Source organism: Microtus oregoni, unplaced genomic scaffold, assembly GCF_018167655.1.
Source record: "Microtus oregoni isolate MIOR12 unplaced genomic scaffold, Mior012 000050F_004, whole genome shotgun sequence".
Lineage (NCBI taxonomy): Eukaryota > Metazoa > Chordata > Mammalia > Rodentia > Cricetidae > Microtus > Microtus oregoni.
This window is the reverse complement of record NW_024543228.1, coordinates 720,510-737,315: the sequence shown is the minus strand read 5'-3', so window position 1 is coordinate 737,315 and position 16,806 is coordinate 720,510. Positions and strand designations below refer to the sequence as shown.

General features: G+C 38.2%; 1 protein-coding gene across 2 annotated transcripts in view; it reads right to left on the bottom strand.

Annotated features, from left to right (window-relative positions):
• Positions 1 to 663: 663 nt before the first annotated feature.
• LOC121436870 (protocadherin-19) overlaps positions 664 to 16,806 on the bottom strand; it is a 100,359-nt gene continuing 84,216 nt past the window's right edge. For both annotated transcript variants that reach the window (XM_041636774.1, XM_041636773.1), the window contains exon 5: positions 664 to 2,811. In XM_041636774.1, coding sequence (XP_041492708.1) covers positions 2,222 to 2,811 — 590 coding nt within the window. In that variant the 3' untranslated portion in view covers positions 664 to 2,221. The remainder of the gene's footprint in view (positions 2,812 to 16,806) is intronic.

Sequence of the window (16,806 nt, the reverse complement as noted above, 5' to 3'; positions counted from 1 at the left end):
TTTATAATCTACTACCACCAAAATGAAATAAACCAGAAGAGGAGAACATATATGAGAGAAAGTTAAATGAAGCAAGAGGAAGATGTAAAGGTCTCTAACTGTGTCAGGGAGAAATTTGCAGCCAACCCAATATTTTGCATGAGGTAGTATTCAGGAAATAAGGATGGATTTGTAGCTTCATTATATGTTTCTTTTATCCCCAGAAATATTCTCCCCTACCTAACCCCATGCCCAGTGCCTTACCCACCCCTTTCCTTACAACCCTCCCACCTCCCACAAAAGAAAAAATTCCTAGTAATGTATAAAGCTAGGAACTCAGATAAAAATAATGAAAATATTTCAAAGAGCTGACTGTATCTACCTAAACTTAAGAAAATAAATTCTGTTTTGAATTCTAGTGTTCTAACTTCTAGACTTTCTTTCTGAGTGTTCTTGAATTACAAAAAAAAAAAATGAGAGATAAGGGGGAAGGAGGGAGGGAGGGAAGGACGGGGTAGGGAGGGAGGCAGCGAGGGAGGGAGGGAGGGAGGGAGGGAAGGACAGGGGAGGGAGGGAGGGAGGGAGGGAGGGAGGGAGGGAGAAAAAGAGAGGAAGGAACCAAAAAAATTGTTTCTTAAGAAGAAATTCCTTTAAGACAAAAGTAGAGCAAAGAGGACATGTTTTTTTAGTTTATTTTAAATAATGAACTCTTAGGCTGCAAGAATACTATGTTGGCTAGTGAATATTAATAGACAGATAATAAAAAGGGGCATTTGTGCACTGTTAAAAAGAACAAAAAGAATGGGTGCTCTGTTAGTTTAAAAAGGCATATTCCTAGCCTACAGCAAAAAAGAGTTACTAAATCTAAGGGATTTTTGTTTTAATAATTTCTTGTTCACATTTTTAATCAAAAAAGTGTTAGTCATAAAAAGACGTGTTCAAGTGTCTGAGTGTCTCCGTTTAGAAGGCACAGTAATTAGATCAGTGATGTTAGTACCTGGCTTTTCCTAAGTGTACACTTCATACTGCTTACTCTATCATTATTTATAAGCCTAAGGTAAAGAGCAGCATGGAGCCCTTGATTCCAGCCCATGATGTGCTTTACCATCTAATTCCAATCATGATTGGGAAAACACTGAATCAGGAAGTGTGTGTCTAAAGAGATGGTAATTTAGATCTCAAAATAGACTCAGTCATGTTGCATGATTTTTAGATGATTGGAGACAGGGAATTTCTCAGCCTGAAAACTGATAACATCAGGAGTAACTTTCCTGTTCAGGGTCTGAAAATTAGAAAAAAAATAATGCATCTCATAAAATTTTCAGCACAGTATTTCTGACAACTGCAAATTAGATAGCAGCATATCCAAAAATGACTTTCTACAATGATCTCGCACAGACCCGGGCAGAAGACTGAAAGACAGGAGAAATCCTCTGGAAGGTAGTGAGCAACCACTACATGGATTAAAAAAAAGTGAGTATCCAAGTACTCAACCTCTAGGTGTAGTGTTGCTCATTTACCTGCTGTCTCAGTTTCTGCATTTTGTTTTTGTCTGTATTTTTATTATTTTTTTAAGAAAAGAAAACGTCAACCTTTAAAAGCCTTTTGCCATCACCACACACATAGCAATTTGCAATATCAAATACAACAACAGCACAGCTAGCAAAAGGGTTCTTAAAGCAGGGGAGTCCACAGCAAAGAAGCGGCATTGGAAAGTACTCGAGCTTCAGAAACAACCTTTTGGGGGCTCGATTTCACGTCACTGAATCAATGAATAGTACACAATAAATGACCAATAACTTGTCTACACTACAAAAAACAGTGGCGAGCTTATTAAAGGTGTCCAGAGGGGTTTTTTTTTTCTTTTTTTTTCTTTTTGCTTTTTTAAATGTAATTCTTCACAAACAATGGTAATTTATATTATCATTTTGACATAGAAAAATATATAAATTCAAACACTTAATACATAATACTTTTCACAACTGAATTTGCCTCTGTTTCCCCACCATCAAGGCCCCATGAACAACTCAAGCCAAAGCTAATTTGCTCCAACTGAACACCCCTGCTGCCTGCTGAAACGAGAGGGATTGTCACGGAATGATAGTCATTTATACACAATACGTTTTGGGAAATCTCTACAGTGCAGCCACTCAAGAACCAACCATGGGTGAGGAAAATGAGTAGATGCTGCATCTTCACTAGCCAGTGTGATTTCTTTTCTTTTCTTCTTCCCCAGATGGGTTTACAGAATGATATCCTTCAGACGCTTCACGACAGGAGACTGCTTGTCACGCCCTTCCTTCAGAATAGGATTGACCTCATGCATGACTTTCTCACTGTCGGCTCCACGGGGTTCAGCTTCAGAAGGACGAGAGGCGCCATTGTTGGCATGGTGCTCCAGATCACGAGCTGGAGGAACCAGGGCGACCGTGTAAGACATAGTAGGCTTGGTAGGCAGAGGGCTCTTGAGATGCAGTGGGGAGGTGACAGGGCTAATAGCCTCACAGCCATTGCCTGCCTCCCGGATAGCGCTGTTGACTTTGGGGCTGCAGATGGTCACATCGACAGTCCTCTTGACTTTCAGGATGGGCCGCTCCTCAGCCCGGTGGGTGTTGACATCTTTTCCAAAGGTTGCGAATGTCCGCTTGGTGGGGCCGCAGTCGTCATAAGGCTCAATATCAGCAGCAGTAGCTTCAATGGACAGAGCGATGATGTTCCTCACGTGTTCAGGAGACTTGGAGCGGATGGGCATGGGATTCCGTGGCATCCAGCATCTATCAGAGTGGCCAAGAATCCGGCATTCCTCCCTGCAATGAAATCCTTCATTCTGATCTGTAAAAAGAAAAGGAAGATATCAATTTCATCAGCTTTTTTTCTAGTAATCACTGCAACCCCACAGTGTTCTGGTCTCTCTGATACCCACAGGCCCTTTTGGGAAATAGCACTTTGGATAGTCCTTTATTGCCTTTTGGGACTAATGTGGAGAAAATGGATTTTTAAAAAGCTATAGATCTCCCTCTAAACATTACTTGTTTTTTATGATCCTCGCTGTTCCCACTGCTGACAAAACAAAAATCCTAAAAAGAAACAAGTTATGATGAAAACGTATTTTTAAAAGTTTATCCTGAGAGCTAGCATGTGGAGAGTCAGCAATTTTATCAACACCTACTGCTAAAAACCACCGATGTTTGAAGGTGCACTCAACAGAAGAGGACATGGTAACAAGGGAGGAAATCAAATGTTCACTTTATCAAAGAAACTTGAACACAATTTTTATGAACACTATTAGCATCTTTCCATCTTACCCATCATAGATTACTGTGAATTCTACTTGAAAACCTAATACATAATTTCTTTTTGACCACCAATTCCCCCAAGAAAGCACTTCATTATGACATCACAATTACCAGATTTCTTATCAGAAGGAATACACTGTGACCTCTTTTTTCCAGAGAACTCACAGGCTTCAATTAGCCCTACACACACACACACACACACACACACACACACACACACACACACACACACTCATCCCTCTTATATGTTTGGGGTCATTTAATTAGCCACAAACTAGCTCTTTCTCCTTATTTGTTTGAATTTTCACTTTTACTAAGGACTTACTTTGTAATGAAATATCCATGGCTAGTAGGAATGCGAATTACAAGAGCTATGAGGGAGAACAAAATAGAAGGTTCCTCAAATTTATATAGCAGAAAAACTATTTAATCTACCTCTTTCTCATTTCTGGACATATATTATTGTCATGAAGATGCACCATGACCACGGCAACTCTTATAAGAATGGTCATGGTGCATCTTCATGGCAATAAAACACTAACTAAGACAACCACAAAAATATATACAGTCTATCCCATGTTACTAAAACATAAATATTTTGCTGATTGGATTAGACATACTATAGAAGTTCTCAATAGTTAGAATCCACAATGATTACAATAACATATTTTTATCTTTCCAGCTCTGCTTTATTCATGACTAAGTCTTTTATATGGCTCTCAGAAGCCTACAAAGATTACATTACTAAAGCATGGATAAAGGGTTAACAAGAGCCCGATCACTGAATAAATATGAATTAAAATAGTTTGTTTATAGCCCTAATTTTCCAGCTTAATTGATGTTTATGACATTCTTATATAAAGATGACCTAATAAAAATTTTCATAATATTTTACAATGCCTCACAATATGATCAGCTTAATATTTACAAAAATAAGACTCTGAGGTAGGACTGGAGGAGGTAGAAAGGCTAGAAGAAAAACAAAGGCAAAGTAATTAATATTCGAATTCATATAAATTAAGTATAAGTGTGTCTAGTAGAAACAGAAAGTCCTTGGGTTGCTGTAAATCTATAGACACCTCATCAGATCTGAATTCCTCTTATATAAGAGGCAAAATTAACTCTCCTTTATTTAGGCTATTTATTTTCTTTAGTGGAGTCTTTATTTCTAATAGATAAACATACCTCATGGTGGATAACATTATTCATGAAGTCTCAATTAGAATTTCACTTTCTCAACAGTCTAAGGAATCACTCAATAATCCCTTAGACTAAGGGCTCATAGAACCTCACTTTCATAGCACTCATCCCACTTGAAATTGTTTATTTAGGTCATGTAAGTTTTGCTTGCTTTTTGAAGCTCTAAATGAGCAAAAACTATGCCAGTTTTGTTTTCCGCTACCCAATAAAGCTAGCAAAAAAAGCCACTACAGAGTAATAGTGAATAACCGTTTAACTTAATGGAATAATAAAAAGTACAGAAAGAACAAAAAGAAATCTAGATTGATCCTCAAGATACTATGCCACTCATGTAACTCCTAAAATTGGAATTAAATGTTCTAACTAATAGAAACAGTTTAGAAACCTAAAAAGCAATCTGTGTCATTTTGTCAAAGGCAATAAAAGTAGAACTTGAGAAACATTAGTCAAGTGACAAGTGGTTTTGGAAGGTTCTAAAGAAATCTTGTATGCATTTGACATCCATTTGAAAATATAATTATTTCAACCTGGAAGTTTTCTATACTAACAATAGTTAGCATGGAATCTATTGTGATAAATTAAGAACTTTTAACTTAGTTTAAAAGTGTAGTTTATGAATTTAATGTGTTGTTCAAATATCAAACACTGTTTCTTAACATCTAAAAAATTGTCATTGATTCCCATAAAATATAAGACTAATATGACCAGAGATAAATCTTTCAGATCTACAGGAGTAGTTGGTATACTCTGGCAAACTTATTACTTAAAAAATATTACAAGACTTCATAACAAAGTTCATGTATCAATCTATTGTGCAAGGAAATGACCAAAAGGAAGAATTATTCAAGAAAGAATTCTTTTTTATTGATTTTTATTGAGCTCTACATTTTTCTCTGCTCCTTTCACTGCCTCTTCTCTCCTCTTCAACCGTCTCCCAAGGTCCCTATGTTCCCACTTTACTCAAGAGATCTTGTCTTTTTCTGCTTCCCATGTAGATTTCTTAAAGGCACTTTCAAAGCTTTCAGAGCCTGAAGAAAGAACATCTATTCTGTTTCTATAATGTGACAAAGCATGCAGAGTACTATTGAGCTCAATGGAAAAAGCATGAACAGGAAAGTTGAAAACCAGCTAAGGGCAGGAAACACTGTGGAACTCAGACATTATATGTTTGCTTGAGTCTGAGTAATAGTTTGAGAACTGACTTTGCTTAGGTGTTCAGAAACAGGAGAAAAGGACCTTCCAATAGCTGAAAAAAAATCAATAAAGACTTAAGGACAGCATCTCAAAGCCATAGGGGAGAGGAATTACACTCATTTCATAAAGAAAAATTTAACCATTGAAGATAGTATTCCATCTGTAAACATGTAAAGGGATATCCATGAAGGCTGATACAGTTTTACAGACTTAGAAGCCAATAGTATGAAGCCATCCTGTAGTCATTTTAATTCTGATGAAACTTGCATTACAGATTTTTCAACAAATAGCTACTTGTATCTCACTCCCGTATGCCTTTCTTCCTTCCCTAAATCATTCATTTTATTCTCCACTTCCCTAGCCTCTTACTTCTTAGCAGTCCTTAGCCCCATAGCACTATGCTCTGATACACAGCAGACAGAAGCAATAGGGTGGCATAATTGTGATTGACATTTGAAATACTGATGGGCAATTATTTGACAGATGTCAGAAATTGCGCTCTGCAAACCAGTCTTTATCCCATGCAGAAAAACCCTATACTTTTCTTTTATTTAGATATACACATTAAGAAATACCAGTGGTAATAAAAGGGTCCTTTGTCAAATTCAGACAATCTTTTTCCTTTGGTAACTTAGAAGAACACACACCAAGCCCAAATTTTATGGAGTAAGAAAGAATAAACACAGCTTCTGGTGGAGAAGGGTCCAGGTGGGAATGGGATATTGAAACAAAGTTATTGAGAATGCCAAAATGATGCTGCCAAAAACAGAGACCAGAAGAGAAAAAAGCCAGGCCTAATAGCCTAGCATGGCCTTTTCAGAATGGTGGAGAACACTGGGAATTCTATAAAGGTTAGTTTTTGTCTGACACAGGGAAGGCAGATGAAAGGGCTGGTGAATTCCAACTTCATCCCAGACAATTTGACAGATCAGCATTCATTATCAAGGGCCACCCAATAGCCAGCCTCTGATGCCAAGTGGTACATAACCCTTTCTCTTCACCTGCAATTCACTTACTACCAATGGAACATGGAAAGAAATTTAAAATATGGCCCTTTCAGAATTCAAAGAAATTGAATTTTCTCCACTGGAATGTTTAGTGCTGAGCTGGTTAAAGAGACAAGTTAAAACATATTGAAGTCTACGTGCTTGGGAACTTAATATTTATGATGGATGACAGTGTGGCATGTGCAGTTCATATGATCTAAGTTGCAATTTGGGCAATTACAGTAGTTCCCGGCATTTTCATTTTTGTACTGGTGCTCCATTCAATTCAGTCCATAAAGAACAGATATCAATATGTGTATAAGTATAAATCATTTGTGCTGATTCATGGGGGGAGCAAAGAACTGAAGCAAAGGGCTACAAAGAAAATTGACACAGAAAAAGAAGTTGTGACAGTGACTGAGACTAGCAGAGACTGAGTGGACTAAGATCTTTGTATGTGTCTTCTGTGATAAAAAAAAAAAAACTATGTGACAAAGTGCTGGGCATGATCTAAGTGCCTATAACCCACTTAAAAAGGCATCTTTACAGGTGAAATATGAGATGACACAGGTCGATGAACTATTCTTTACAATATGGAGCACCGAGGCACAGCAATGAATGACATGAGACTGTTTTCAAGGGTCTCGCTGTAAGATTCCCACAGAACCTAGCCCTTTAGCCCATACAAGTAGAACTCTTTTTTTTAATTTATTTATTTATTAAAGATTCATGTCTCTTCCCCACCACCACTTCCCATTTCCCTCCCCCTCCCCCAATCAATTCCCCCTCCCTTGTCAGCCCAAAGAGCAATCAGGGTTCCCTGACCTGTGGGACTCTTACAACACCTAGTCAGTTCTCTGAAGAATTCAATCCATTTATTAGCTTTTGTGTAGATTAAGCAGTCAGATCATTTCATACACTCAGAAAGTATTCGTGCTGCTGGCAATGTGGGCTCTTTACATTGTGCTTACCAGGAGCTCTGAACCTAAACTAGCTATAATTTGGTCTTGTCAGAAAAACAAACAAACAATTATGAAATTGTGCAAAAGCCACTTGGTGATGGATTTGAGCTTTTGAGTGCCTGAGACAAAAACACACGGTAAGGACAGCATAAGTAATGTTGGCAGCGAAAGCAAAAAGACAGGTTATGTTAACCAGGAGAAAAATATTCCCTTGTAGCAGAGTTGGGGATATGATAACAGTGCTTGACTAACATATGGGAGATTATGGGTTTGACACCTAGCACTGAAAACAAAACACTTTCATTTTTAAAATGAAAATGAAATGTTGGAGGTGGGAGGAACATCCAGCAGCAGTGTCCCCTTAACAGGAACTGACATTTCCTTCAGTTAAGTTCCAGGACACTTGATTCTGTGGAAAGTACAATACTGGCCATGAGTCAATAAACATATTGCAATTTTAACTTTCAGATTCCTTAGAGTTTTTTTTTTAAATTCCAAACAGTTTGTGGGACTGATGGGGCAAATTAAAAGACTACATTTGCAATTCTCCAGTCACTCATCCAGCTTTGAAAATAAAATGTTTATTAAACCAATCATTGCCTCTTGCAATGATTCAAAGGGCTAGTGTGCCAAATCCTTAGCTGAATAGTAATCATTGGAAATGATCCCTGGAAGTAAGCAGGAATGTTAGGGCATCGGTATCTGTTAGTTACCCAAGGTGGACTATCTCTTATCAACAGAAGCCTTGTAGAAAATTTTAGCTTTATCTCGATGGTTCAGTGGAACTTCAGCAACCATCTGGAATGCTGGAGCGTGGTGACACTGCTTCTGGCTACAGCACACAGCACCATCATTAAAAAATTCATTTCAGATATCTTCCTGCAAGCTAATAAATTTTATAGCAGTTTCAATCCTTCTTTCTTGCAACAAAGAAAAGCTTAGTTCCAGACAAATTAAAAGTAAATTGATTGCCTTAGGGAAATATATTCAAATATCACTTTTCTGTGCTAGAGATCTTTGGGGGTGGAATATTGGGTAGAATCGTGAATAGCTAGTGGAGATGATGTAGAACATATAGGTGTGAGTATATGAAAATGATAAGCAACACACAAAGCGCACTCAACTCATGAAATCCTTATTTGCACAACTAGGCAGAAATCAACTTAAAATAAAATGTAAATGTGTCACTGGGGTGCAGACCTAACATTTGTGCTGGAATTTATGAATAATAACCACGAATAATGAATACTAAAATTGAAGGGATGAAACATCATCTCTGTTTATTTGTCACTAGCAGTCTCAAATGGGCAGTGCTCAATTTTGTTCTTTTTCTCTTTTCTTTAAAACCACATAGAATTATTCCTTTTGGGTTGTCTACTTAATCACTCCACTTAAAGGAAAGCAGACGGCATGTTATTAGGTGTTAGCTCAAAATCAATTACCCAAATTCAGAAGCAAGATCAATTAATCTCCTCTTTGAAGAAGTCTGAAAATATGTGGGTAACCTAAATTTGCCCTATGATCTTATCCAGAAGGAAGTGGCCCCTATACTTTTAACACAGACATGCTTCACTGTGCCCCTCTTTGCCATCAGCTTTCCCAACTCCTCACTGATGCAGCGAATGGCAGCTACATAGAACATTAAAGGAGCCTTGCTATCTATTGGGCCACACAGCTGTGGGGGCTTTTCCTGAGTTGACTCAAAACTATGCCCACAGGAGGAGCAGAACACTCTTGGGCTAAAACAACCTGGATTAAAACACTGACACCACAGTTCTAGAAAAAAAAAATCTTGCAGTAATGGATGCATAGTAAGCCTAGATCTTAACAACCAAATCCACCCCTGCATCTCTCCTCCCTCATCTACTCTCCACACCACCATCTACACCACTACCAGTTCTTAACAATTATTTCCATTCACAAATTAAGGCAAGAAAAAAATCAAAATATTCCTGAAAAGAACAGACTCATAAATTTAAATCCTGGGTCCACTGGCAGATACCCTTGGCATAATCTCTTTATTCCAAAACATTGCATCTACTAAACTCCAATCTTACTCTATTTTCCCCCTGTTGGTTAAATGTGTATCTTTCATGACTGGATCTGTGAAACATAGGGCTAATGAGCAAATTCCATGCAGTGATGAGAGAAGCCTTGAGCAATCTGTGTGGAAAACAAGACAGCACTGGGAGTAGAGAATTGGAAGCTTCATTCAAACCTACATGATTTCCACTCTCTGATATTCCAATTTGGCCGTTAGACGACAGAAGGTACAGAAGTGTTTAACATGAAATGTTGGACTTCAGCATGAAAATACTCTAAGAGTAAATTGAAATTATTAATTAGAGAAAGAGCTTCTTTGGCCCTAGAACTTTCTTACACCCTTAATTCAACTTCATTTTTTTATTTGCTTCAATCAGCTCTGAACAGAAAAATAGTCTGTCTTATTATTAAAAATGCAGATGAAATAATCATCTTTGAAGAAAAATGCAAATGATGGTGAGTTAAAGAATTAAAGATCATCATTTGCTCATATATTAAGACATGGCACAAGTTTTTCTTTTTAATCTAACCTAATATGAATGGACCAATGGGTTTTTCTGGGAGTGGAGAGCTTAGGAAAGAAAGAAGAGAATGGAGCATATAGAAATGGTATATAGAAGATTTCAAGAAGCATCCAAAGAACACTATGAATACATACACATGCACACACATGCACACACATGCACACACAAACACACACACACACAAGGGAGAGGAGTTGCACACAGAGCTGTAATGCTAACATAACTTCCTGGATAAGATGTTTATGGAACAAAGGCACTGACAATTGATTTTCTTCTCTTGGGAAATCTTTACACTCTTCAGAGAACAAGGTTTTGTACAGAGTTTGTTCAAACTGAAAAGTTTACATTTTTAACACTCTGTTGTCCATCCCAACCCAGTAGATCTGTGGTAGTTCAACGGACTACTTATGAATAATCATTTTACCAACACAAAAGTGGGCAAACTGTTAGGAATGAATCTAATTCCTTGTGTACCCACCACTAAAAAGGCACACGTGAACCCAGTGCTTGAGAAGCATTTTTGTACTGTTCAAAAGACTGAAACAAAAATTTGTTTTCTTGTCTGCATGACTATTAAAAACCACATTTTCTCCTGGCCATGTCTGTTTCCCAAGGGAATGAAAATGAAGCTGTCCTTCCTTCTGTACAACCCAACTAGACACAGAGCTTCCGAAACAATCTTTAACACTAACTAATATTTAAAATAGAAATAATCACAGTAACCAAATGTGTCAGGTTACCCAGGTTCACAGAAGAAGCCAGAAAAATTTGAAGAGAGCTACCAAACAGATTATACAAAAAGTAGATGTGACTGGTTATGGTGGTACACACCTATCATCCAGCATTTGAGAGGTAGAGGTGGGAAGGTCAGGATTTCAAGACCAGCCTCCACTGCACAGAAAGTAAATGTGGCTGGCTGTGAAAGTGCACACCTATACTGATATCACCAGAGTGAGAGAAGGCTAGAGGTTCACAAGTTCAAAGTCAGCTAAGCTACATAGCAAGACTCTATCAAAACAAAAACTAACAGTAGAGGTTAAAGAGGATGCTCCCATCTCCCCTTTGTTGAAGAAAGTTCTTGAACTCACCTCAGAAGAAATCATCCATCTTCACTATTTACTTTCTTTTGACCACACCCCACAGATTATTCAGAGCAGGGGAACAGTGGACTGATTGTGCGCTAGACAGAACAATCCTATGCACTGCACACTGTCAGCTCATATGGTGTATTTAAGACAGAATTGTCTTTACAAAATTTCATCATATTCCTAGATATTGCATGAAAGAAGCTTCCACTGCTCAATGAAACTTTTTTTTATTCCAACCTCCAAATATTAAGTACTTTTGTAGCTTAATTCCTGTTTCTGTCTGTATCCTATCTTCCTTGTCTCCATTCCATAGTGTTCAGCTCCTTTCTGCTGTGACCAAAATACCCACTCATCTTACGGTCTCTCTTCAGACCTCGTTTCTCTTCCTTCAGTTTTGTGGCCTTTCCTTGTCACAGAAAATTTTTCTACTAAAAATCTCATACCTCTGTGAGCTACAGGGAGTCAATGAAAGACAATAGTAATGGGCAAAAGTCTGCCAGGAAAACCACTGATAATGGAAGCAGTCCATTTTCCGGAGACATTTCCTCCTTTCCAGCAAAGACCCTTAAGAATATGCCTGACATTTCTGTGGGGACCCTCCTATTATTAGAAATAGCTGTGTCTGGAATGTCCTTAGTAGGATATGTTACCAACACTGCTTACAAGATAAAAACTTTAAGGACAGAAATATTAACTATACAATTGCCTAGTCTGTATACCCTACAAAAGTGCTCACACTTTAACATTTGCCATAAAACAAAACTTTAAAATCTTAGCAATGTCTTCAATTTCTATAAAGGTGCCATAAATTTTATATTTTTTTCAAAGAACAAAATCCAGACCATTCAGTAAAGGACTCAACTATTTGCTCACTGGAAACTCAGAGCTTAATGTAACACTGGCCTTCTCCTGCCCATCAACATCACTGGGCCATCAGCCAAGGCCTAGAGAAGTGAGTTTCATCTTGGTGAATTGGAATCTTTAGTGTCAGACACAGTCAGTCTGACTAATGGGAGCCACAGCTTGCCAAAACCCACAGCCTCCCTGTCTGTTCCACCCATCAAATATGTTTAGAAGTCTATGGCACAAACCCAGCATGCTACAGATCCCAATCAACTACCAATAGCTTAAGTGTAAGTGATTGTGGATGAAGTACAAGCCAAATGTGTTTCCCTTTTAGTTGCAGGAATTCCAATGCTGTTATGGCACCCATAATGCTCCCACTTAATGATTCAGACAGGCATCCACCAGCGAAGTGTTATGGGATGATCTGCACATGCTACAATTACAGCATGCAGCACAGTTAATAGATATCCCAGTTTGAAGTCCCAAAGGCAACACATGAACAATATTGACAAGACTTCCCACATGTCAGTTAAATATGATGAAAGATGGAGGTGTCCCTATATCTCCCACTGGGTACTCTGAAGGCATGTTTCCATCTCTTTGGAATCCCACAGATATTGAAGAAAAATGCCTGTGTGTGTGGATGTTTTGAGTGAATCTCTGACTTCACTGACATTCCAGTATTGATCATCAAGAGTAATTTACTGAACAATTTTTGCCTTTCTACTTTTTAATACTTGTAGAATGACTAAAACCAAACTCAGTGCTCTATCAACTCAGCATTCTTTTCTCAATTCATAACTTCCCATTCTATAAATATGTTCAGAGACAATGATTTGAAATAAGTGGCTCAGGAAAATGATCTTGCTTTTTATAAAATTTGTGACAATCCCACATGTATATACAATGAATGAACTGTGGCCATACCCATCCCCATTACTGTCTTATTCACCTCACACCCCAGTTGACTCCCTTCTTTCCAACCAGCTCCTTCCTCCTTTCATGCATTTTTCGTATGTGACAGTCTTGTGCATGTAGCCACAGTTTCTGTGTGTTCATGAATGCAACAGCCTTGCTATGTCCTGAGACAACATGTCTGCCATCTTCTGCCTTTTCCATTATCTTTTTGTGTGATGCTCCCTGGGCCGTTGAGGAGTTAATACAAATGTCCTGTTTAGGGTTGAGGATTCTTCATGACCTATTCCCAGAGCTTTGCTCAGTAATGTGTCTCCACATTAACTCTCACCCACTGCAAAAGAAGCTTCTCTAAGACTGAGAGGATCACCAATGGATGAGTATAAATAGAAATACTTGGAGGAGAATTTGTTCATTTAGCAAAACATCAGTAGTGTGTTACCTTACCAACCTTGTGCCTAGGACCTCCTCAGTAAGAGGCTCTTAACCAAGTTTGTAGTGCCAGCCATGAATCTCTCATATAGCAGGCTCAAAATCAATTAGAAGAAAGTCCTTAGGACCAATGGAACTGAATCGAAGACCCAGATATTAATCCACATACCTTTAAACACTTCATTTTTGACAAAGAAGCAAAAAAATATTAAATGGGAAAAAAGCATATTTAACAGAGGGTGCTGGCATAACTGGAAAACAACATGTAAAAAAATGAAAATAGATCCATATCTATCACCATGCACAAAACTCAAGTCCAAAGGGATCAAAGACCTCAACAAAAAAACAACCACACTGAACCTTATAGAAGAAAAAGTGGGAAGTACACTTGAACGCATTGGCACAGGGAACCACTTCCTAAGTATTACCCCAACAGCACAGACACTGAGAGAAACAATTAATAAATGGGACCTCCTGAAGCTGAAAAACTTCTGTAAAGCAAAGGACATGGTCAACAAGACAAAACGACAGCCTACAGAATGGGAAAAAATCTTCACTAACCCCACATCAGACAGAGGGCTGATCTCCAAAATATGCAAAGAACTCCAGAAATTGGTTATCAAAAGAACAAAAAAAATCTAATAAAAAAATGGAGTACAGATCTAAACAGAGAATTCTCAACAGAGGAATCTAAAATGGCTGAAAGACACTTGAGGAAATGTTCAACATCCTTAGTCATCAGATAAATACAAATCAAAACAACTCTGAGATTCCATCTTACACCTATCAAAATGGCCAAGATCAAAATCACTGATGACAACTTATGCTGGAGAGGTTGTGGGGTAAAGGGAACACTCCTGCATTGCTGGTGGGAATGCAAGCTGGTATAACCCTTTTGGATGTCAGTGGGGCAATTTCTGAGAAAATTAGGAAACAACCTTCCTCAAGACCCAGTAATAGCACTTTTAGGTATATATACAAATGATAATCAATCGTGCCACAAGGACATGTGCTAAACTATGTTCATAGCAGCATTATTGGTCATAGCCAGAACCTGAAAACAACCTAAATGTCCCTCCACTGAAGAATGGATAAGGAAAATGTGGTACATTTACACAATGGATTACTACACAGTTGAAAAAAATAATGACATACTGAATTTTGCAGGAAAATGGATGGAGCTAGAAAACATCATTGTGAGTGAGGTAACCCAGACACAGAAAGACAATTATCACATGTATTCACTCATGAGTGGTTTTTTTAACATAAAGCAAAGAAACACAGCCCACAAATCACAATCCCAGAGAACTTAGACAACAATGAGGACCCTAAGAGAGACTTACATAGATCTAATCTACATGGGAAGTAGTAAAAGACAAGATCTCCTGAGTAAATTGGGAGCATGGGGACCTTGGGAGAGGCTTGAAGGGGAGGGGAGAGGCAGACAGGGGAGCAGAGAAATATATAGAGCTCAATAAAAATAAAAAATGAATATCATCAACTGGCTTATACCTAAATGCAATGCCACTGCAGTGCACTGAAAATTAATGTTTTCCTTTCTTTCCTGAACACAAATATGTCCTAAAATCCATATCCATTGGGAATCGAACTATCACTGTTTTATCTCGTGATTATCTCCCCCAAGAATATGATGAAAAATCTAAATCATGAAAGCCTACTCTTATCCTCAGAAAGTTCATATTTTGGAGCTCAGGCATATGTATGCTTATGTGCCTCTTCAACCACTGGGATTTAGACTACTACACTGAGCAGATCCAACTTCCTGTAGAATTGTGAAGGGAGGCATGGAGGAAGGATTGAATGCTCCACAATATTTGCATTTATTTTGAAGAAATCACATTTATTCCATAATAATAACGCTCAGGTTTTAGAGCTCTGTAGGATTATATATCAATTCATAACTTAAATCCAAAGAACAAAACTGATTTCAGATATTGGTTGCAATATCAAATTTCTACAATCAAATAAATATTACCCACCCTCCATTCCAATTACCACATGGAAGAACAAATGGAATGTAAATTCAGCTGCAGTTTTAACAGGCATTTTTAAACTTTCATGGTATTTAATATTTTACATTTCCTTATTTTCTCTAATACCTGCCATTTCTTTGTTTCCTACTGTTGTAAGTGCAGCATCCTGAAGATATGATTTTTCCTAACCCTTGCCTAGTTCTCATCCCCTACTGATACTAAGCTATAAAACAGTGTAATTAACTCCAGCTGCCCCATCTTCATTTTTAACTCTAGGAGCTGAGCAAGCCGACCCCGCAGGGTGTGGACTAAAGTGGGTGGAAGAATGTCTGGCTCCATCCCAGCCATGGTGTGCCTCACCCAAATTGCAATCCTCCCCCACTAGACAATACCTAAGTTCTGCAATCATGTTTACACAGCTGGAACTTCACAGCCCCTGAAAATCATGCAAAGAAGACTAAGACTGCTCCCTGCTCCATTCTGAATTTAATCCTATTTCTTGAAAGAAGAATAAATGAATGTATTAAATTCCCAGTGTCATGATAAAGGCGACTGGGAAAGAGCCTGAATGCTCCCCTTCTGAACAGAATGTTCATTATCATGATTGTGGCAGCCCAAAGGCATGAGACTTTCTATCTGCTACAAATAAGCAACAGTCAGTGATAACTTCCTCCAGATGGAACAGCAGGACTACCAGAAAACACGACCACCCACTTCAGAAATCATTTTAACATTATCTTTAAAATGACAGCGTAAATTACTTTGATTAAATAGCATTTCTTGCCAGTCTGGCACTTGAGAGTATAGATGAGTCCATTCTCCCGTTCATAGAACCTCTACCTGAAATCTGTCATATTTCTGTTCACCAATACTAAGGAGTCCTCCCTACAGCCCCATCAGTATCTATAGTAAAGAAAAGATAAGGCATAATTTTGATCCTAGCTTGACACTGTGTGTATTGAGAATCTAAAGCCACAGAAGTGCTGAAGATTGCAAACTTTGGGGTTTTTAAAAAGGTGGAAATTTCTGCTCCAACTCTTTGTCCAAAGACAAGATTATCCCAAGAAAAATGAGGCATGACCCATATTTACTGTAGCCAATCAAAACTTTACCTTCTTCACATCAAAGGGAAAGTTTATACCTCCACAGAACATCAGAAGCCAGCCTTTCTCAGTGAAGGTGACTTGTGTAAAAGGAAACCCCGCTTCTAAAGGCAGTCTAACAAAGTGTCTAAGACCGTGAGCTTTGGAGCAAAACTGCCTCTCAGTCCAAGCTCTGAGACTTCATGGCACTGCCATGGAAATTACTTAAAATAACCATGACTTCTTGGATTTTTTTTCCAATCTG